The sequence below is a fragment of the Nanorana parkeri genome, unplaced genomic scaffold, assembly GCF_000935625.1.
Source record: "Nanorana parkeri isolate BGI_ZX_2015 unplaced genomic scaffold, ASM93562v1 scaffold210, whole genome shotgun sequence".
Lineage (NCBI taxonomy): Eukaryota > Metazoa > Chordata > Amphibia > Anura > Dicroglossidae > Nanorana > Nanorana parkeri.
The window spans coordinates 1,180,342-1,204,818 of record NW_017306478.1 but is presented as its reverse complement, the minus strand read 5'-3'; the positions used below and the strand labels follow the sequence as shown (position 1 = coordinate 1,204,818).

Below are 24,477 nucleotides of genomic sequence, written 5' to 3'. Positions count from 1 at the left end.
TAACATGGAAGCTACACAGAACCAAAGCCCCAGTGAGAACCCAGTGGACGCTTTTGCTAATGGGCAGAACCTTCAAGTAAAATTGTCTTCACATATCCACAAGTGTCAGATGTTCTTTGCTGGGCAACACAATTGTTATGGCTATAATCAGAAGTAGACTTCACCTACAATAGATTAAGGCCAGCACTAAACTGTAACCCCAACCAAATAAACCGGGGAAGAGTTCAAGCCTGACTCAGTTAGTCCCTCTACCCACCTTGGAGTACCCCTGCTGCCTTAACAAAACAAAAAAATAGTTTCTACCTTTTCTCAATGGATCTTCGGTCGAGTTTTGGGACTTCACAGGTCCTCTTCTTCCAGTGGTTTGGGGTAGTCTTGAATGCTGCAGAGAATAGCATCAGGTAATGGCTTAGCGGTTGGCACATGTCTCTTGCAGAACTGGGGCCCTCAGTGTGAATTGCTGCTAGGCCACTATCTGCAAGGAGTTTGCATGATCTCCCTGTGCGTCCTTGCTTGCATGGATTTCCTTTGGGTCCTCTGGTTTCCTCCCACACTACAAAGGCATGCTGGTAGGTTAAATGGCTCCTATCTAAACTGGCCCTAGGATGTGTGTGCGTGTATGTATGCATGTGGCATAGGGACCTTCTGTTGTAAGCTCCTTGAAGGCAGGGCATTAATGTACAGTATGCTAAGCGCTGGGTACATTGTCAACATGATATAAAAGCCTAAAAAAAATTATAAATAAATTGCATTGGTGCCCAGGGCTCAAAGGAAGTGGGTTGGATGATGGTGGGACTCAACATTGGATCATGGAGCGTTGAGTCTCTAGGCAACATTGCTGGAGACAGCATGAGTATTGCAGCAAGAGCTGGATTTTTATTTTATTTTAGGTAGGCATGGCATGAAATATCTTTTTTTTTTAATAAAGCTAGAATTTAACTTTACATTTTTCTGTTGGGTTTTTACTTTTGTCTATCTAACCAAAGCACAACATGGGGGACATTTTTCCAACACCCCATAACACAACGCATTGGTGTAATCAGGACCCATTGCAAACCGTATGATTTCTCCTGTCCGTGCATTTTGTAAAATTCCGGACAATGCCCCCAGCTTGAGCTAACCCTCCATGTCTCAACAAATGCATCTGATCCCTCATGGAGAAACAGCATTGTGTAAGGATGAAGAGAAATGTTGACTCAACAATTCTAAGTAATTGCTGGACTATCTGTCTCCATGCCTCCGTCTCGGAGATCCCTCAGTGGATTGTGTGCAGACTGTTAATTCACTTCCTCTGGTGGAACACCCTGCGTGATCCGCACTGTCTGGACATGGCTTGTCACATACTAGACACTGTGTTGACAGCACCGTTTCACAATATGCTTTCTGCCCGGGTCAGAGGTCATGTTTTCCCAAAACCTCTTTGCTGCCGGTCATGTTTGCAAGACCTTTTTCTTTCATTTCGGGTAGGCAGAAAGTAAATGTCTCACAGCACTGTCCACTGCAGCTGTCTCTCAGTGTGCCATGGAAATGACTCCCTGACAAGACATTTGATTTTATATTGCTTCATAAGCTCAGCCAGTACAGTTACCAAAATCTGTCTTTATATGAGCTGCCAGCTAAAAGTTTACAGATACTCCGTGACCGTCTCTTGCTAGCCCATCCCCTGACGCATTTGTACTAACTTCCTTTGCTGCAGCCATTGCTTCCAGGTATGGGGAACATGTGACTCCCATGATGCAGTGCAGCAAAATGACAGATCACATAAAGGTAATGGGGGTGCCAAATATCCCCTAGCCACTTTATCCTTGCACTTGAACCCCTGGCCATAGCAATTCAACACAGTACTGACATAAAAGGGCCAGAGGAGGTGTTCTGCCACCAATATGTGACAAACGGTAGGTCAGATCTCACTCTTGCCACCAATATGTGATGAATGGTAGGGCAGATTCCACTGTGCTGCCACCAATATGTGATGAACGGTAGGTCAGATTCCACTGCTGCCACCAATATGTGATGACCGGTAGGTCAGATCTCATTGTTGCCACCAATATGTGATGAATGGTAGGTCAGATTCCACTGCTGCCACCAATATGTGATGACCGGTAGGTCAGATCTCATTGTTGCCACCAATATGTGATGAATGGTAGGTCAGATTCCACTGCTGCCACCAATATGTGATGACCGGTAGGTCAGATCTCATTGTTGCCACCAATATGTGATGAATGGTAGGTCAGATTCCACTGCTGCCACCAATATGTGATGAACGGTAGGTCAGATTCCATTGCTGCCACCAATGTGTGATGAATGGTAGGTCAAATCTTACTGTTGCCACCAATATGTGATGAATGGTAGGTCAGATCTCACTGTTGCCACCAATATGTGATGAGCGGTAGGTCAGATCTCACTGTGCTGCCACCAATATGTGATGATGGCACTTTTAGCCTCACCCTGCACAGGGGAGGAAGTGGAACATTATTGACCCAGTGTAAGCTCTGACACCATCTGCCACAGAGCTTACAGCAGGTAGAGCTGTCTTTAAAGCAGGGCAAAAGGGGCAGTCTTTGTTGTGGGGCCATGACAACAGGGTATTTTATGGTGGCAGGGACATAGGAAGGAGTGGTGGGGGAGCACTGAGTATAAGTGGATTTTAATGAGACTCTATCACTTTGCCCTGATTAAATCCTGACAGTGTGTCCATTTACCCTTTTAATATGTGTTTCTATTATGTACCATTTCAAGGTATCTGGACAAGATAAACACATTAATTCAGCACATCTAGGCATTACATTCATGTTTCCCCTTAGTTTCAGGACTACAGAACACCCTACCCCCATCTCTATAACATAAGGGGAGGTATTCTGTAGTTTATCGGATGTTAATGAGCAGGGCTCACAACACTAGCCCTGCTGACAGCTCAGCACAGGAGGAGCCCACTGGATTCTTGGCATGTCCGCAGGTATTTTTCTTGCAGTATTTTTAGTGATAAAACCATGAGGAAGTTTGCATGTATTGTAGAGATATACTGAATGTTTTCATACACTTTGAACTGAAGCTGGTCATCCCCAGGTTTACATGTAGGTTAGTTGCCAGAGCTAGTACTTTGGTATAGGTGCAGTAAATAACTGATGATCTCACCAGAGACCTTCCTTTTCATGAGTCTAGTTCTTATTCCTTGCATGGGTGGTCCCGGTGGCATGTAGCTCTGCGTTCTTGCCCTCTCTCCTCGTGCCTATTGTCTGGCAAATGTGAGGTCAAAATACTAGGAAGCAGTCTCTGCTATATATCCTGTCTGTGATTGCAGTTTATTGTGCAGCAGACAATGTATGTGTGTTGGCGTTGACATGGTGCCAGCCATACCACAATATTCCTGCCGTCCTGTGTACATTTCCTTCCCATTCAGAATTTTCACTTTTCCCGAAGATAGCCTCCATTATTTACAATCCCTTCTGTTCTAATGTCAAAGGCTTTCCACTTTCTGTTTTCGGGATAATAATAGCTGTTTGCGCGCCGCTGGCCAAGCTGCCAGAATGGTTTCTGCATTATTCATAAACAATGATTAATGGTAACCATTGAGGTCTTTGTCCAGGAGGGACGTTCTGTTTTTTTTTTTTTTAAATATGCAGTGCAGGCAATACAGCTTACGGCTCACTGACCCCAGCGTGCGTTTTGCTTTCTTGCCCATTCTTTAATTGGCCCTAACATGGGAGAAATAGCTTCTGCCATATTGCACTACATCACATATGATGTGTTGTGGTACGCAGTGGTGTGCAGGTGTGCTCTAAAAGTGAGTTGGGGTGCCATCCAAAATGAATGGCACCCCAGCCCATTGCACTGTGCATTGTGGGATGCTGTAATGTGCTACAGTGCACTTTGTAGATGCGTTGGAAAATAAATGGCTCTCCAACACATCACCTGTTACTGTGCATTGTATTCATGCGTGACTTGTACTGTGCATTGTATTCATGCGTGATTTGTACTGTGTATTACTACAACGTGATGGTCTGGACGGGCCCTTTAAGCGGACCTTTAAGCGGACCTTTACACTCAAAAATCAAATTCTACCCATGCATCCCTCTATGTATGATGATTAATAATAACATAGACATGTCAGGTGTAAAATGCTGTCATTATGAAATACTTACACTTGCAGAACATTCACTTCCTGCTTTGAAAGGGCAAAATAAGTTCAAATCTCATCTGTAATCCCACGAGATCTCAGGGAAAGGCATTTCCTCCCCTGAGATGATTTTCATGGTCACATGTCCTAGTCGCATGTGCCAGAAATCCAGGAAGTAAAAGGAGAGCTGGTAATCTGCCCTTAGTAAACATGGCCGCTGTGAGAAGACTGGGGAAGAAAAGAAAAATAAGGAATGCAAAGAATACAAAGTCGGCAATTATCTAGAAGTATGTGTGTATCGGTTGTTATTACTAAACATTTCTAAAGGTGTGTTTGTTGTTATTTTAAAGTTATGGTAAAGGTCCGCTTTAAGCTGGCCATATGGCGGTAGATTTCCGCATGAACATTCATTCCAGAAAATCTCATCAGAACATTCGATAATGCCATCAGACACTTGAGACCATCGTTTGAAATTGCATTTGATTCTAACATTCAATTTTGGAAATGGATGGAGTTATCCCGAACGAAAACCACATTCGCTGTAAGAGTTTCCATTCCGATCCTTCCACTTTTTGTGGTCACTGCGTTAGAAAACAATTGCTGATTTGACCCAAATTGCTGGCATATGGCCAGTTTACCAAGTTATTCCTCCACCAAGTTTTTTTTTTTGTAGAGGACAAAGCAAGGCTGTAGCTACCAAGCCAGCCCTTGTCCTGTTGCCATGGCGAGCACAGGGTGCCATTGGTAACGGGCGCCAGGCAGCTAACACAGCCACTGCTCAGGAGGGAGAAGAGGAGCGGCACAGGCTCCAGCTTCTCCTCTGAACCCCGCTGCTCTCCCCCACCTATATGGGCAGACGACTCCTTGTCCTCCAATCTCTTTTTCTATTTCAAAAGGGAAATGTCAGGGATCTGTTTAGACCCCTAATATTTCCCCAAAGCCCCCCAACAGTAAAAAAAAAAAAATAACATAAAAAAAAACCGAAAACAAAACGAAAACACCACACACACACACACACACACACACACACACACACCCTACACACACACATATGCAAACATATTACTAGACATGTGCAAAGACTAAAAATGTGTTTCGGACTAAATGAACGGAAACTAAAAATTTTTTCATTAGTTTAGTCAAACTAAACAAATTTTTATGCTATTTTGGATTCGGACTCCAGTGCATTCTGCGCATGTGCGCTGCTATCGTGGAGGCGAGGCACATCACATACCGCACAGGTCTTTTGTGGGGCACAATTTTCTGTTCTTGCCTCGGGCGCAAAAGGAGCTAGCTACGGCTCTGGGACAAAGTGAGATGGGTCTTACTGAGGGGTGGGAGGCAGCGGATTGGTAGCGTGACTCCAGGTTTCTCCGGATAGCTCTGCTTAGTACATCTTGCCTGCCTGGTGTTTTGCTGATTTGCAGAGATTGTTCCAGATCTCTCCTGCTGACAGGGACCGCTTATACAAAACATTTATTTTCCGCTTAAATATCTGGTGTTGGATCCGGAGAGGTTCTTACATTACAGTCCTCTGCCAGAACCGCAATGTACTACGGCTATTTTCTGGTTGTATTTCAGAAGACACAGGAAGCAGAATGCTGAGCATGGTTAATTCTTGTTCTTTAATAGGATTCGCACACCTTCCCATACTACTGTTTACCAACAGCAAATGCTGGAAAAATCTGGATTGTCTTAACAAATGCTTTAGTATTTTTCCCATCACACAGCATACTGGATTCAGGTAAACCGATATGGGCTCTTTAACATCCACAGACCGGCATAGTGCTAACATAAGTGAAATTGATATTATGGAAATGTATGGTCTCCTTTTGTCGATCCCTCAATAACCTGCCCCCCCCCCAAAAAAAAAAACAACAAAACCCACAAAAATCAAAATTAGAGGAGAAAAAAAAGTTACTCGCCTTATACCGTGGCTTTGGGTCACTTTCTGTAGGCAAGGGTGAGATCTCTGGTCCTTCTCCTGGGATCTTTGTATCAATGAGCAGCCCAGATCTCATGAGAGACTGCTCCGGCATTATGATTTAAGTTCTGCAGCTTTCCCAAGACATCCATTCAGATGTGCAATAGACCAGAATGTCTCCACAGATATACCTAAAAACTAGGGATATACCGATACTAGTATCGATGGCGAGTAGTCGCCCAAATGCTCCAATGCCTAGCCCGATACCTGAGCTTTCGTCAATTGGTGATGAGGGAGCATGGAGTCAGCTTCGACCAATCTTGAAGCCGGGCAACTAGTCATTACACAGCACCTGGCTTCCTGATTGGCTAGAAAGCCGCCTCCATGCTTCCTTGTCACTTGGTGATAAGGGAGCATGGAGACGGCTTTCTAGCCAATCAGGAAGCCAGGTGCTGTGTAATGACTAGTTGCCCGGCTTCCTTAAGGGGACTTCCGTTATCAGTATTCGGTATCGGCGAGTACCGGAAGAAAATATCGGTGCGTCCCTATTAAAAACATTGCTAGGAATGCATGAAATGCTACTTCAAGCTCTGTGCAGATTTAGTAGAAGAGCAGGAAGTCGAGAACAAGCAGGAACTTAAATTGCAATGTACAAAAAGTTCCTAGGGTTCACCACAGTTGCTAGGAAGCGACATTAGAATTTTCTGGTAGTTTAGATACTTCTAGCTGTCTGCTGATTGATATGGAAATGTCACTACAAAGTGTGCCCGTTCCAGAATGGGCAAGGTTGGGCATATAACATACAATGCTGGAGTGCAGAGGGCATGATGGGGGACAATATGTACCGGAGAGGAGTTCAGAGGCTATGACGGCAGGAGCGGTATGTGCAGGAGAAGAGGGTGGAGGGTATGACAGTGATAGCTGTATGTGTAGGAGAGGAGTGCTGAGGTTATCACAGCAGGAGCGGTATGTGCAGGAGGCGAGGGTGGAGGGTATGACAGCGATGGCAGTATGTGCAGGAGAGGAGAGTGTAACAGGGCAGCAGTATTTGGAGGAGAGAACTGTGAAGGGAATGGTATCATGTAGTATGTGAAGGAGAGGAGTGTGAAGTGAATGGTATCGGGCAGTATGTGTGAAGGGAATGGTATCGGGCAGTATGTGTGAAGGGAATGGTATCGGGCAGTATGTGTGAAGGGAATGGTATCGGGCAGTATGTGCAGGAGAGGAGTGTGAAGGGAATGGTATTGGGCAGTATGTGCAGGAGAGGAGTGTGAAGGGAATGGTGTCAGGCAGTATGTGAAGGGAATGGTGTCAGGCAGTATGTGAAGGGAATCGTCAGGCAGTATGTGCAGGAGAGGAGTGTGAAGGGCATGGTATTGGGCAGTATGTGCAGGCGAGGAGTGTGAAGGGAATGGTATTGGGCAGTATGTGCAGGAGAGGAGTGTGAAGGGAATGGTATTGGGCAGTATGTGCAGGAGAGGAGTGTGAAGGGAATGGTATTGGGCAGTGTGTGAATGGAACGGTGTCAGGCAGTATGTGAAGGGAATCGTCAGGCAGTATGTGCAGGAGAGGAGTGTGAAGGGCATGGTATTGGGCAGTATGTGCAGGAGAGGAGTGTGAAGGGCATGGTATTGGGCAGTATGTGCAGGAGAGGAGTGTGAAGGGAATGGTATTGGGCAGTATGTGCAGGAGAGGAGTGGAATGGTGTCAGGCAGTATGTGAAGGGAATCATCAGGAGGCAGTATGTGCAGGAGAGGAGTGTGAAGGGAATGGTATTGGGCAGTGTGTGAATGGAACGGTGTTAGGCAGTATGTGCAGGAGAGGAGTGTGAAGGGCATGGTATTGGGCAGTATGTGCAGGAGAGGAGTGTGAAGGGAATGGTATTGGGCAATGTGTGCAGGAGAGGAGTGTGAAGGGAATGGTATCAGGCAGTATGTTTGCAAAGACTGGGGAAGGATATGACATTAATATCAATTACAAAATAACAAAGCTGCTAAGTAACATTTCTAATCTTTTTGGTAAAAGCCGAGTTTGCAGGTAAATCCGATATTTTCAGACTTTGCTTCATGCTGAGAATAGTTTATTGTAACAGTACAATGTAGGTCATTCAAAACCGTTTATTCAACCTTTTCACCGGTGTTTTGCAGTTTAATAACCCCTCATGGCTGGCGTGGTGTTTGTCTCCGGTATAGGATAGTGATACAAGTTAGACAAATGAATGATATTCTTCTTTCAAACTTTCCAGACCGCAACGTCACTTTAAAAGCTGGTTGGCGTTTGTTGTGATACGCTGGCAAATCTTTTTCCTCTTTTTAACCTGATGACTAAACACGCGGCTAGAACTTGTCAAAATAATGTATTCGTGACTTGCCTTGTGCCGGCTCTTCTAAGCGGTTTGTCTTGTGTTGTATGGAAGCCATAAAATAGAATAACTCTCACCGTTCTGCCTGTTACAATGCCGCACTGTCCTCTGTTCAAAGCTGGACAAATCCCAAGAGCCAGGTAAGCAACGGCACTAAAAATGACAGCTGCTGCCTTAAATTTTAGGTCTCCTGAACTGATGTTAGTGTAAGCCCGTGTATCGTGGCTCCTTAAAATAGCCTGTTGGCTTCTGGATGAGACTGACTGGCTCCTATATTCAGCATTAAAATTCACACTTTACATGACTCAGTGGGGGGAATGTCAGCATTACCAAATCACTTTTATTATTTTTAGTTAAAAAAAAGTACCTCTCTCTCGCCATAAATAGAAATACTGTCTCTCCGAAGTTCTTCTGTGTGATGTGCAGCACAATTGGACTAGCATTTTAAATCCGTATCACAACAAATGATGTGCAAAGTCTTAGGGCTAGTTCACACCAGCCCCTGTGCGTCCCGGCCCGATTCGGTGCCAAAACGCACTGGATCGCATCCCGGCCAAGTCACTGCGTTCTGTGGCGGTGCATTGAAGTCAATGGCACCGCAGCCACGCCCCCCACGGCCGCAGTGCGATCGCCCGCACCATCAATGCCTATGTTCTGGTCTGGTGCAGTCAAAAAAAAATGCTGCATGCACTATATTTTCTGACTTTAATGCAAGCATTGGTGTGCCATGCGTTCCAGTGTGGGCAATCGCACAGTGACGCAGTGACTCGGCCGGGAAACCTCCTCCCGCAACAGTGACACAATGACCCAGGCAAGATTCGATCCAGTGCGTTCCAGGCCGGGAACGCACTGGGGCTGTTGTGAACTGGCCCTTACAGTTTGTTTGCAGAGTGGGACCCTTGCTCTCTGTGGGGAAGCAGTGATTTCTTTGCAGAGGTCCAACTCGCGCCGTGTGGAGTCAAAGCCAGAGCTCTCCAATGAGCAGAGTGCGAGCTTTGCTGGTTAAAGAGCAAAAGGTTTGACTCAGCAAGGGCTGTCAGATCTCTACAGAGGAGACCACTTCTTCCCCACAGTGAGAAAGGATCTCATTCTGCAGCTACCGGGCAGGTGGCAGGCCTTTCTACATAGGATGAGATATGAGCATGCTATACAGCTATACGTCACAAAGAGGATGTGTTCGCCGCCGTAACTGCCGCCACTGATTGGATCAGGAGGGGGGGGTAGTTTTGAGGAGGTTTGGCTCATTACTTAGCTTAGCTTTTGGCATAATGTGCCTTGCGATCCCGTGCGTCTGATTCCGTTTTGGCCTGAGGGCGTGGCTACGTTGCCATTCACTTCAATGGCCCGCCACACCCTCTCCTGCCCCACAACATAGTGAGCTGGCCGCAATGCAAGGCAGTGCGTACTGGCCAGAATCGGGCCGGAACGCACTGCATCTGGTGTGAACAGGCCCTAAGACATTGAACACTTTTTTTATTGTGAAGCACCTGGAATGTATTTAGCTGATTTAAAATGAAGGTTCAATTGCGCTTTGAAGGATTTGTAAAGAGATTTCTATTCTGTTCATTTTTTTTTACTTACATTTTTTGTTTTTGTTTTATTAAGCGTATTTACCTCTTGTAGTCTGGAGGTGGCAGCCGTGCCAGGTCTCCAAACTCTTTGCCAAAACCTTTTTCCTCTGAGTCAGAGGAGGGGCACCCTCCCCTCATCGTCAGCTTGTACCATCCTGATTCCATTAGGTTGCTCGCTATATACACCAATCAGCCATTACATTATGGCCACTAAGAGGTGAAGTGAACAGCCACCATTTGCAAGCGAAATTATAAATCCAGACCGCAGGGCTGCACTACACGGCAGTACGGGGGTACACATAGTACACCGGCACCAGCGCAGGGGAAGGAGCATTCGCACAAAGGTAAGTATAGGCGGGGGGGGGGGGGGGGTGTCTCTTCCCCCCACTTTATTTGGCTATTTACTTGGGCTCTTTGTGCCAATAAATTGAGCATGGGTCATTTGGCAGATGTGATATTATCTCCTCGACATGCATAAGAGATGAAGCTAGCACCTTTTATATACAGACCAAAAAAATCATATAACCTTTTACAATAATGTTTCTGAGACCCACATATACTTAATCCATGGTCAGTCCTGCAACAGCCAGTTTCCCGGACCTTCCTTCATCGGTTAGCCGTGGGATGTTGCTGGGAATGCTTTTATCCCCCCCGGTACCACTTTCCTAGGTGTGATCATAGACTTCTATCAGGCTGACTGCTTCTGTATAAAAACACCTGCAGAGCGGTACTCAATGGGAGGAAGTGTGCCAGGCAATGGGGATCTACGAGGATTTTACAGCATTAGATCTCCGGGCAGCACAGAAGTGTAATAAACTGCACCCGCAGGTTTTACTATTGGGGAATTTTTTTCTTCAAAGAGATTATATTTGGGGCTTTGAACAGATTTTCTTCATTTTATCATGAGCAGGACTGGGGGAAAAAAATGGTACAAAATATTGAAACGTTTTTGTGAGGAAAATATAAATTGTGTGTTGAGATCAGCCGTCAGGGGAAAATTTAGGCTTCTTTCACATTTTTCTACTTGACTTGTTGTGAAAAGCTTTTTGTTTGCTGAACTCTGAGGTTTCCATAGCGTGCTGGAAAGGAGACAACTACTCCTACCTAGTGCACTGGGAATCCTGTGTCATGTGGGCACCCTTCATTCATATAAAAATATTAAACCAATGTCGTCAATTTAAAAACCTACATTAAAAAAAAATAAAGATGACCCAAAACCATTATAGTTTTCTTGCTAAAGCATATCTAACCCCAATAATAAAAATGTAATATATTGCAGCCTGCCAATTCTTAAAAGAGAACTAAAGCCAAACCTTTTTTTTGCTTTAGTCCCCTTTTGGGTCATAAAGTAGTACATTTATTAATTTACTCCTGTGGCCCAAAGACAGATACGGCCCGCTATTTGCTGACAGTGCAGAGGCGCTCTGCAGCCAGGAAAGATCCCGGCACTATTGTTGGAATCCACTCTAGTACCTGATTGACAGCTGGTTCTGCCTCTCCGGAGCCAGAGCCATCTCTGCCTGCCCCCTACCCTGTCTGTTCCTCCAATGAGCACCGGATGGAGGAATCCCTGCGGGGGGCGGTGACTGACAGTCACCGTGAGCTGAAGGTTCAACAGTCTGTGATCACTCAGTTCTTGATCTACAGAGCCGGTGTTTTGTCAAAAGCTCCAACTGACGTCATGTCCGGTGATTTGCCAAGATGCCGCTGTCAGAATCCTCATCGAGGTTTCGGACTCCCGTCACTGCGCCTGCGCAGCTTCACAATATCCATCAACTTTTTCGACCCCCATCACTGCGCCTGCGCGGTCATCTTACAGCAGAATCAAGTCCTCCAAATAGCGTTAGTGCGTCTGTGCGCCCATCCAATGCCACAACATGCTAAGAGATTGCATGTTTTGCCATCGGGTGGCTGCGCTTTTGGGTGACCGCGCAGGCGCACTGGCGGGTGTTGGAGAACTTGATGGGGATTGTGAAACCGTGAAGGTGCAGTGACGGGAGCTCGATGAGGATTCGAACACTGGCACCGCTGGCGCACTAGCGCCATCTGCTCTAAATCTGCTACTGACAAGTCGCCAGATGTGACATTGCCTTTGGAGATCTCAACCGGCCGGAGATTTCGACAGAACATTGGTGTGTGACAGCTGCAGACGTGTTCAGAGTGCATTTTACTGAATTCTTCTCCTTTAAATGTAGTGACTGTAAACTCTTAGATGTTGTCCCTTTTATTTTCAGCTGATGACCCTGCAAGTAACACACTTCCTGTCCTATGGTGACAACAATCATTCACTGTACTATATCCATGGAGGAGCAGCATTGTCACCCTAGGAAACCATTATGGAACTCCTTCCCCCTCTCCTCATGAGCAATACAAAAAGTTATCCAAAAAAAGAACAGGGAACAATGTTAACTGATAACAGTGCAGTACAGGCATTGAACACAGGACTGTAGGAACTTATGGGATCAACAGGTATTTTTGCACATATTGAACAGATATAACAAAAGACTTTCAATGGTATGTGTAACCAGTCAAAAGAAAGCAAATAATAAAAGCTCATTGTCAGGGTTTACATATTTTTAAACATGTGGCTGTATATTTGCTTACTGCAGACTGAAAAGACTAAGCTTTGTGTTCTATATGTATCAGAAAAGTGTACAGTTATGCATAGGGGTGCACGCTGTGGGTATATTCATCTCGGTGAAGGAGGGAGGACAAGGTTTTGTGAACAAAACAGCAGCATGACACCTTGCCTTCATTCATCCGTACTATAACAGTTTGGTATAGCATCCTGTTTTAAAATAAATATGGTCTATTTCATCACGGGCCAGTGAATTTAGTTTGAAGCCAGAAGATGTCTTGTCTGCCAGCAGGCCTACAACTCAAATTCCCCCCTTTTTTTTTTTTTTAAATCTTTAAAAAAAATCCTCTGTCAAACCGCGCAGCTATTGATGGAAAATAATGTAAAAGAGTCCTATTTGAAACTGTACGTATATCCCACTAACATGCTAAGAGACGGCTCATGTTTGCTGTTGACCCCTGAGGAAAAATTAAAAATGTGGCTGCTTATATAACACAGCTATTCCTCGCTTAACGACCTATCGCTCGAACTTACGACCAGCTCTCCAGCCAGTCGGTATTGTACAATACAAGAACTCGGATCAAGCTTATCTCATAGTTACATAGTATTTTTGAGGTTGAATAAAGACACAAGTCCATCAAGTTCAACCTATTGTGTGCTTGTTTTGGATTCCGCGTGTGTATGAGTCCCCGTGTGATCTTATTTTTTAAGGGTACCTGTATCCCTGTATGTTACAGTCTCTGAGGAAGTTGTCCAAATGCATTTTGAATGATTCATCTCGCATCACCCTTTCTCAATTCCTGAAGTCTGGGGTTTATTGTGGTCTCGCTCTGCTTACTGATTGAACCTGGTGGTGGTGAGAAAAAGCTTGGCTGCGTTTCCCTGTAGGACCCCAGCCTCGCCTCCCAGTCTTAAGGTAGCCATACATCTTACAACCATTGTGCAGTTTTTTTGCACCCTCGTTCAATTTTCATTCAAATAGCCCATCATGCACCGACAAATGTGGTTTGCAATTATCGTTCGTCAACACTACTAACTTGCCGAATTCCGTCGATCGAAATAATAGATTTTCGTTTGCGCATGTGCAGTTTCTCAAGTTGCGATTTTTTTGTTGTTGTACGAAAACGCCACTAATCCATTGATTTTCGTCCAACTCGAAAGTTTTCTAGTCTTTTTTCGGCAAGTTAGCAAGTTAGCTTGAAAGACGAAATTCAGCCAGTTGTACAGTAATTGCGGTTGTGCACTTCCCATCAACTGGCATCGGATGAAACCGTGATCGCGGACAAAAATCGTGTGATAATCACAAGGTGTATGGGCACCTTTTAACCTGGCTATACACATCAGTAGAAATTTGTTAGAAAAATCTTGTTTTTGGAACTTTCGGTTGATTTTGTAATATTTTAATGGGGTTAAATCAATCATTGTTTTCAACCATAGTGCCCCCCAAAAAATCGAAGGGGCGGGATGAACATTGTTTCTCAAACAAACAAAATTCTAACAGTGACTTTGGTTTCTGTTTCCGGAAACTCCATTTGTTCCAAAATCAAATGTTAAAACCAAAGGAAATTTCCAATGACCGTCGTCAAGTCTCTGATGGCGTTATCGAATGTTCTTATGAGATTTTTTGTGTGAATGTTCGTATGATAATCTACCAGTGTATGGCCAGCTTTACACTCCCTTGTTCCCTCTAGTCTAAATCCTCCTGGTCGGGTCCACGCATGTGTTGTCCAGTCTCGTACTTCGGTGGACTAAGTGACTTAAATGTAACACAAATGAGGGCATGATACGAAATTTAGAGCACTATTTACACGGAGAATTTTATTTCTGCTTCCGCAGCCTCCTGGGACATCTCTATCACATATCCCAGGAGGCTTCAGGACTAGGGGCACAGAGCGGCCGGTGGGCACAGCTTTGCTCGTCATCAGGGGCTTCCTGTCTAAATTCAGAAGAGGCAAGCCGGCTCCTGATGACTATGGAGCACCAAGATGGCAGCTCGAGATCTGAGCCGAGACCGCGCTGGATTCGCTTGCTCAGATTTCAGGTGAGTTTGTGAAATGAGGACATCGCTGCACAAAAGGTAGCAGGGAATGAAAATCAAAGGGCGGTGTGACGTTCTTCTTTAACCCCTACCCCATTTTAAAAAGAATGGTTTGTAATCGTTCCTTCCTTCTGGCTGCTCATGAGCAATCTGAGGATCTTTCTCTTCGACTCTGTTGATGGCACTGCATGGCCCTGAATGCGGCAGAGAAAAGCTCCTTGGGGCATCTTCAGTTAAGCCCAGGCTGGCATGATGACACCCCCCCAGGGGTTGTGCCCGTGTAAAATTTGGGCTCACAGAATGTGGGTTGAATAATGCTGTCCATCATTCACTCTGGAAAAGGGCAGATAGCCAGATGTGGGAGAGAAAGGTCTGCGGGTGCGGCACTGGGGAGAGTTTGGAGTGGTGGCTACTTTACAACACACACAGGGACTATGGGGAACAAAAGTACCCCCCTCCAGAAGGAAGGACAATTCAGAGATGATTTGAGGATCTACAGCCGAGTGATACACAAATAAGATATATTTTTGTATCAGTGACAGAAGCCGGCATTATAGCGATGGGTACTCATTCATGCTATTCGTATAGGGAAGGCTCTTGATACTGCAGGCCCCCACCCACTCTTACCACTTTGCCAGGAACAAACCCCCCACATCACCTGCTTGCTCCACTCACTCTTGAACTCCTTCGCCCCCTTGCTCTAACGACCACTCCTGTATGGTCCCCCCCTGACACCCCCCAACCACAGATCCTGCAGACCCCCCTTCCTCTCGCACTCAGCACAGTGCCTCAACCCCATTCTTCCTTTGCAGCTCTTATCACTGCATCTGTACTATACCCCTCCTCCATTGTCACCACCGTACCTGCACACCCTCTTCCATGTGCTCCCACCACTGTGCCTGCATACCCCTACCCCTGAAGTCATCACGACTTGGTATCTGCCTCTAGCAATCCCCCTGTATAACAGCAGGTCAACTGGGGGAAGGAGAGGCTGGACTAAAGCCAACCAGATGTGCCAACAAGGAACATATTGATGGGAAGAGTGAGCAGAAGGATGGCCTCATCACCCTCTGGCTGCTTGTTCACTGTCTAATCAGAAAGCTGGGGGTGGAAAGAGGACACCACAGTATTCCTTAACTAAGTGGTTTCATCCACCTGGCTGTGCTGTCTGGCCTGCATGTGTAAATCTCAAATCTTCATGGACAGAAATACAAATTCTCTAGTAGGTAAAACAGTTCCCGTGTATGTATTACATTTGTGTACTTAGCTGTTTGGCTGCAGTTAAAGTAACACTAAACTTGGGCGTTAAATCTTAAAAATGCTTTTAAGTACCTAAACTATTAACAAAAATCTATCTTGTTTGTGTATCACTCGGCCGTAGATCCTCAAATTATTATTATTATACAGGATTTATATAGCACCAACAGTTTGTGCAGCGCTCTACAATATAAGGAAGACATTACAAGATGGTAAGGAGGGCCCTGCCCCTGAGGGCTTACAATCTAAAAGGGAGGGGGAAGTGATGCAGGGAGCTGTGTGGGGTTGAATTGTTTGAGGATGTGATGGTTGAGGTGGGATAGGCTTCCCTGAAGAGATGAGTCTTAAGGTGCCCATACACTGTACGATTATCGTACGAGAATCGCTGGAAATCCCGCGATCGTACGATAATCGCAAAGTGTATGGAAGGCGCGCGACCGTTTCTACTGTACGATCGCACGTCTTCTGTCGAACAAGCAGGCTGGAAAACCCGCAGAGAATCCTACGGTTCTTGGCGGGGTAGTGGCGTGCTTGTTCGACAACTGCCGAACGGGCCGGTGTGCGCACGCGCACACTGCCCATTTAGCATTGCAGTCATCGGAAGTCCGCCCCTCAGAGGGGCGAGCTTGTGATGATCGCAAGTACGATCTGCCTGTCCATGATGGGCAGATCGTACGTTTTTTAAATTACTTTACAACCCTCGCAAGACAAAAGTCTTGCAAGGGTTGCAGAGTGTTTGGCCACCTTTAAGGGATTGGCAGTCAGACTAGGAGATAGATAGGCAGGTTGGGGTAATGAGTTCCAGAGAATGGGAGAGAAATCATCTCTGAATTGGTGCTGACACTGTCCTTCCTTCTGGAGGAGGGCTACTTTTGTTCCCCATGGTCCCTGTCTGTGTTTTAAAGTAGTCACCGCTCCAAGCTCACTCCCGTGATGGACTACAATCTCGATACAAATTAGTAAACGAAACATGAGATTGTAGTCCATCACAGGAGTGAGCTTGGAGCGGTGACTACTTTACAACACACACAGGGACCATGGGGAACACAAGTATCCCCTTCAGAAGGAAGGCCCCCTCCAGAAATTCAGAGATGATTGGAGGATCTACAGCCGAGTGATACACAAATAAGATACATTTCTGTTAATATTTAGGGTACTTGAATGTATTTTTAAGATTTAACTCCTGAGTTTTGTGTCACTTTAATCTTTGATTTGTATGTCATGTACATGATTCTACATTGGTGACACTCCGTTGACACAACCTGTTTTTCTGTACGATGGATAGATAATTGGTAAAACCCGACACCTGTACGGTATGGGATCAATGCCGTGCCTGGCAGTCTTGTTTATTACAAGGATGTTTCCTTTGATTGGCACCGCGGAGCTCCAGATTTTTGCTGTTTCAGCATGTTGTGCGAGTCCTCACCTTGGAAGAAGATCAAAGTGTTTCAGGGTAACGTTGTGCTCTCACACAGGATACCATAAAAGCACAGAAGCGCAATTCTTCCAGAATAAATGAAAATCTCACACCCTGTGAGGTGCATGTCGTACCACGTAAACAGCCTATTAAGACATAATTGCAAGACACTGGAAAGATAGAACATGAAATTGGGATGATTTCAGGAGAATGTTTTCCTTGGAGCGTCAGCAGTCCTTCTTGGGGCCAAATACCACTTCCTCCATTCCTCCCTCCCTCCTCCTCTTGAAGTTTGATTATAGCGGAGGGAATATCATCCACGCTGTGACCTGAGCTGTACAGGAAGAGAACACCTAGTGCCGGATAATAACACTAACTCAATTTCTGGAGTTGGAAAAGTGATATACAGACTCTTGTTTTCTTTTTCCAAAATTGTTGCATAAACCGTGTTACTGGCTCGGTGGATGAAGCTTGTCATTTCTAATATAGGACCGGAGAGAAAGAAAAGCATTAAAGTGAACCTGTCACTCAGTACAGGGTTCTTAATACTCGCACATAAAGTTTATATCTAGGTCAAATAAAAAGAAGCATATTCAGTAAAAGCTGGTCATACACGATGAACAGTGTGGATGGGGGAATCCCCCATGCCAGGCTATTGTATTCTGGCAGCGGAGGGTGTGCCTTGTCTGAATACTTGAACGGTGACTGCAGTCACTGTGGAGGGGTGATGACTGCAGCAGGACTCGAACAAAATTTGAAACGTCCATGGCCAGCTTCATACATACACATTTCCCTAAGTTTTTTTCTCTTTAAACATGCTACAGAAATATACCTGCTGATCCTTCAGGAAATCCCATGTGCTCTTCACTCCCTGTTATGAGCTGCCAATACAGCGCCTCTGCTCCACTGAAATCACAAGCAACATCATCATCAACCCTGTCTGAGTTGCCCACAATGACAGCTGCCAGTCCCTGCAGTCGTTTGCATGTGATTGCCCATGCTGAGATTACCTGCGTAGGATTGCCCCTGGATGCAGACTGTATGCGACCAGAGGCAATCATCTACAGGCTGATGTCACCCTGTAACAGGAAGTGCCTGAACAAGATCCTTCATGAAAGTATTACCAGGTTTAATGAAAGCTACAGATTTAAAAATACCGGTAGTGAAATTCACTTTTTAAAGGTATATTAACATGTTAAAGTTTATATGAGATTTTAGTGATTGCGTTGACGTATATTGTTGTTCATGGTTTAACCCGGTACAGACTTGTCTTTAAATTATTATCATTTTGAGTTCTTCCTGAATGTGACTCTTTCTCTGTTTTTTGTTTCAGTGACATCACATACAATGTCCTGCTGGAGGCTGTGACTGTTCTCATCGTGTTCTTGTCTCATCAGCTCTTCCAGAAGGAGATTATCCACGAGAGCATCATCCACAAATACCTGATGCATGGCCGCTGGTACGTCATCCGCTTGCGAAATCAAATCGTTAGTAGCCAATCGGCTACTGCCTACCATGACAGTGGTTTGCCAGAGCAAATGAAATACTTAAAGTGTATCTAAAGCTAAAACCCTTGATCTAGTTTCAGTGTTTTGGGCTTAGAAGCCATTTTAGGTTTTTGCTGCTGTCTGTGTCCCTGTTAGGGGGATACTGTCTCGATTTTTCCCGGTGACCATTGCCGTTGGGACTGAAAGTGAGGGAGAAACTACGGCCTCCCTTCAATATATTAACATCAGAAACTTTGACAGAAGTAAACAGCTGGATGTTTTTGCTGATCCTGAAATGTTCCAGTTTTGTTTTTGAGGTCCACAGTCTTAGCTTCTAGGGTGACAATCCTGACATCGTGTCACTGTAAAGGGTGTCAATGATTCCACTAGTCTTGTGCTCTTGACAAGGGGTTGACACTGTAACCTCAGCACTCCAACTGTGGGGAAACTACGAATTCCGTCATGTCTGTGGCTGTCAAGGTCTTGCAATGCCTCATGGGACATGTAGTTCCACAACAGCTGGAGTGCGAGGTTGCCTACTGCTGCTTTTGACTGTCAGATCTTTAATCTTTTACAGCACTCTGGTGAGTGAAGTCAGAGACTGTGACAGTCAATTCAGTCCTGAACCTCCTCTTATTGTCTAGTCACTAGCTGGGGCTGTTCATGGACCGGACTATATTGCTTAAAGCCCATCTCTGGGCAAAGAAAAAACTTACCCGTCAAGGGTTAAGTGCTTGTTTTATCTAAGGGACTCAAATAAAGGAGATATACTTACCTGATCCTCACTCCCGCGGAGGTCAGCACTCACTTCTTCTCCCCCTCTACTTCGGATGTTGGAAGGTCCCTCTGCATCCTCGCATCTAATGCAGGTCAATGAACCTGCATAGGATGTGATGTCAGCAGTCCTTAGGATGCCAGAGAGCAAATTGGAGAGGAGCCTGCGGGGACCAGTCCAGCAATACTGGTGGGAGCTGGGATCAGGTAAGTAAAACAGTTCTAATAGAGTTCCCTAGTCATAAACGAGCACTTAACCCTTGCAGTGCGGGGGTCCCAGGATGGAACCACAAGATTATTTTTAGATGCTGACAGGTCTCTTTAAGGGCCCGTTCACAGCAGTTGCAGTGCGTTCCGGCCCGATTCTGGCTGGAACGCACTGCCTTGCATTGCGGCCGGCTCACTTTTTAGTGGGGCAGGAGGGGGCGTTGCGGGCCATTGAAGTGAATGGCACCGTATCCACGCCCTCCGGCCGCAATGGGATCGCAAGGCAAATTGTGCCTGTGGTCCGGTCCAGTGCAATCAAAATAGTGCTTGCAACATCTTGATCACACCGGACCGCAGGCACAATGTGCCTTGCGATACCGTGCGGGCGATCGCATTGCGGCCGGCTCACCTTTTAGTGGGGCACGAGGGGGCGTGGCGGGCCATTGAAGTGAATGCCACCGTGGCCACGACCCCTCCTACCCCACTAAAAAGTGAGCTGGCCGCAATGCGAGGCAGTGCGTTCCAGCCAGAATCGGGCCGGAACGCACTGCAACTGGTGTGAACAGGCCCTAGGAGACTTTCGTTGGGTAAAGCTGGCCCCCAACCCACTGATACTCACCTCTCCAGCGATCCCCATTCACTCCTTCTGAAGTAAAATACCGGATGCTTACAGATATGGTGCAGCATGTGACCTCATTCCCTGATGCAGTACTCGGGTCTAGTGGCCAATGGCTACACACATCATATGATGGAAGGTATGATGTTACTGCTCTCTCTAGGCTTTTACACCATTATTTATGTAGCTTCGGGATTTGCTGGAGAGGTGAGTATCTCCAGAGCATGGCTTTATACAGCCACTGGCAGTGTCTCTTTAAATACAATGTAGTAAGGCGAACCAAGATCTGGCTGTGCTGTCTGACAGAAGTGCTTACATCACAAGACTGATCAGAACAACATGCAGTTCACATAATCTGTGCATTAAGCTTTATGTCTGGAGTTCAGCTTTTCAAAGGTGGTTTTAAAAAAATACTTCCCTAAAAATCATGACGTAAACTGAATAAATACATGCAGGTGTAATGGAAATGCACTTGTTTCTTATTTTTGTTTTGTTCAGTGGATGATGAAATAGATGCGTGCATGTAGATGCATTGACAGGTAGTTGTGCTGAAGGCCTGCTGAAAGAGTGTACAGCTCCAAAAAAAACATCACAGCAGTTACTCCTCTCGTATCAGTAGGTGGTTTCAATCAGACAACGGGAGCCACAAACCAAGCAGGTTTTTCTGTGCTGTTTCTTTAGCTAACCCATAGTGCTTTAGTGATCCTTTGTCTAGTTTAAATGCTTTATTTATAAAACTGTTATTGTGATATAAAAAAAAATGTAAAAGTATTAAAAAAAAATTAAATATTGACCACCAATCATTATAGATTCCTTATATTCAGATGATGATGATCAGTTATAAATATTATTGATAAACATTTTAAACTAGGTGAACCTGTTTTGCTTCTTGCAGTCTTCCTTACACTAGCCGGGTGGTGAAAACATTACTGTATAACTTCATCCGCCAAGAGAAAAGCCCGCCACCAGGGTCTCATGTGTTTCAGCAGGAAGCAGATGGCGGGGGTCTTCTCTATGGTCTGGCATCTGGCGTGGCAAGTGAGTAACAAAGAATTATGCAGAAATTATGTCTACGTAGCAGGTTTTTTTTTTACTTTCACATTTTATGGATAATAGATGTAAATTCAGATCAGTAATAACTATATAAACAATGTTAAAGCATCTGTAGCTAGGTAGTAGTAGTTGGTCACATTCAATAGGACTTTCTGTGTAATGCTGAAGACGTTTCCCCTACTCATCCAAGTAGCTTTCCCTGCTCAGAGTGTCAGGAACATACCTTTAGCATTTATAGTCACACAAGTAACCTCCCCTAAATTGCCACGGAGTGTGTCAAGACAGGTGAACATTATGGGAGGTGGGAAAGTTGTGAAACACCCTGTTCTAATTACACAATCCAAACAGTTTGGTGCCACGAAGTCTGGCACAGGCATTAATGGTTCGAGTCGCATGACTGAAGGCTATGGAAGGTGGATAGTGTCCAAGGCCCTTGCCTCGGTTTAGAGATGCTTGTTCCAGTTGGACCTACTTGGCCTCTTTTTACTACTCTTGTGAATCAGTTGTCCTCTCTGTCTAAAATGTGCACCTCCTTTCCTTGCTATATTCCCCTTCTACCCGGCTCTGCCCCTGCAGAAACTCCACTCCATCTACTTGCAGCTTTTCAGCTATTATCATACACCCAGTTCCTGTGAGCCCAGGCTGTCAATGACCTATCCCTCAGGTGTGCTTCATTACACAGACTTACAGGTATACAGTGTAATGCTAAATATAACGGCGCTCAGACATCACGACCTTTGCCCTGTTTAGTCCAACCAGAAGGATTGCTTACCACTGACCGGTAACAAAGAGGAAAGACCCATGTAGCCAATTGCTTCCTGCCTTCAACGCACAGCATTAGGTTTACGTATTCTAGAATTTTCCTACTGGTCTTGCTCAGTTAGCTTGAAACACAGAAAGTTCTGGGAAGGAAAGATTTTTTATGTCTCTGCTGAAAAGCATATCCTCTGGTACGCTCCCCAATGCAATGTTTTCCTCTGTTGTTCAGAGAGCAGAGAGGCATGGTACATTGCATTGAGGGATGGAATGTCACAGCTCTGCGTTTTGATCTGGAAGCCGCCGTCTGAATATCAAGTGTCTACATTTTGAGGGCACAGCTCTGAGTTTTTATCTGGAAGCCGCCGTCTGAATATTAGGTGCCCTCAACATGTAGACACCGCATTTACAAGCAGGTAACTCTGCCAACGCCAGCTTTACCATTTGTCTGGTGTGGCAGCTTTACTTTAACGTGAACTTGTTAGAAAATATAGGTGCTCGGATCTACCCTTAGCGTGTTTGAATTCCGGTCCGCTGTGCTCGGTAAACCTCTGAAAATGGGGTGTGTGCAGTATGCAAATAGCAGCTCTAAAATGCCCATAATGCAGTGTAGGTGCCTATTAATAGGTCACTTAGGTCCCTGTCTTTGCATTTTAGGATGCAAGGGTGGCACATACCTGAGGTTGTAGCCAAAACAAAATTGATATTTGCATAGTGAGTGTGCTACAAGTTTGCTGGCTACCACATATGCTGTTGAGAGTATGACATCTCATGGTTTCTCCTATGGCTTACTATTTTATACATTGCTAGCAACATGTTACATAGGGGTGGATAGGAAAGCTTGGACCCATAGAAGACTCTGTTTGCTCTGTTCATGTCAGTGCTTTTATTAGGTAGTCATGAGCAGAAGATATTAACAAAGTTTGCAATGTGTTTGAGATACGGAGGTAGATCCTCTGAGTGTTACCTGGAATCTTTTACACGGTGCCCTCATGACTAATTGTGGGTGCCTTTTTAGATGTGCCTAATATCATTCTAGATTAGGATTTTTTAGTCATTTTACGATTGGGTTCCCCCAATGGATTGCCCAAAAATTATCGCCCCCAGGTCTATTAGGTTCTAGTATGACTTCAAAGGATGCCAATAGCTCGGTATTACTTTACATATGGATAGCCAGGAACAGAAGAGCTAAAAGAAAATCATAAGGCTTTCATACATTTTATTAATATAAACACAGCAAATTAAAACGACCCAACCAACCTACAACTAGTGAGACTTCTGAGGTTTTTGTACAATGAAAACATGGAAAGGAGCTCCAGTTACTGACATTGTTACTCATGTCATCCAACACATCAAGTCCATTTCTTTACTTTTATTTCAGGTTCAATAATGCAAAGAAACCTGTGTCAGTTTTTCAATGCTATTCAATGATTTTCAATGCTATTCAGAGAGCCCGTCCAAAACCCTCATCATTTGGTTTACGTACACCCATGGAGTATGCATGCCTACTCTTATGAACTCCTGGTAAAGAAGGTGGCATAAGGGACTATAGTCTGTGTATGGATGTTGAAGAGTATATATAACTTAATATATAAGCGTGGCCTATTTCCTGTTGACTCAATTTTTATTTGAAAGGCTTGCAGGCGCTGTCTCCAGAGATGTTATAGTAAATCACCAGCACACACGAGATACAGCTTCAATTCCTCTTTTTGTGTTTATTGAGACGTCACATCATGTAATAAATACTAACATTTCGGGACCATGCAGGGAACCTTCATCAGAGCGAAACAGTGACAATACATACAATATATACACGTATATACTGCATGGTCCTGAAACGTTAGCACCACGTCACATCATGTCATAAATGCTACATTTTCGGGACCAGACAATGCGCACGCACGCGCACACACACACACACACACACACACACACACACACACACACACACACTGCATGTGTGTGTATGTATGTATATTGCATGGTTCTCACTTGGGCGTATTTCAGCGTGTCGGAACATGCTAAAAAACGCCCTATACCCAAAGAAGTACAGGAGCTTCTTTTGGGGCGTATTTCCGCGCATATCCATTAGGATACAGCCGGATAGCCCTCGTAAACGCGCGTTTGACGTGCGTTTTGTGGGCTTCAAATTGCGGTTAAAACATGCATCGCAAAACGCGCGTCATACATGCATATTTCGAACGCCTAGGTGGGAACCCAGCCTAAAGGAGAACTATGAGGTGAGTGCTTTTCACTCACCTCATAGTTCTAGCCGACCTGTGACAATGAGACTGTCACAGGTCGGCTCAGTAGATCGGGA

The 24,477-nt window shown here is 45.1% G+C and overlaps 1 protein-coding gene across 2 annotated transcripts in view; it reads left to right on the top strand.

Moving 5' to 3' along the window:
- Nucleotides 1-24,477, top strand: part of DYM (dymeclin) — a 300,965-nt gene that overhangs the window by 66,012 nt on the left and 210,476 nt on the right. For both annotated transcript variants that reach the window (XM_018555737.1, XM_018555736.1), the window contains exons 7-8: nt 18,598-18,723; nt 21,244-21,386. In XM_018555737.1, the coding sequence (XP_018411239.1) occupies nt 18,598-18,723; nt 21,244-21,386 (269 nt within the window). The remainder of the gene's footprint in view (nt 1-18,597; nt 18,724-21,243; nt 21,387-24,477) is intronic.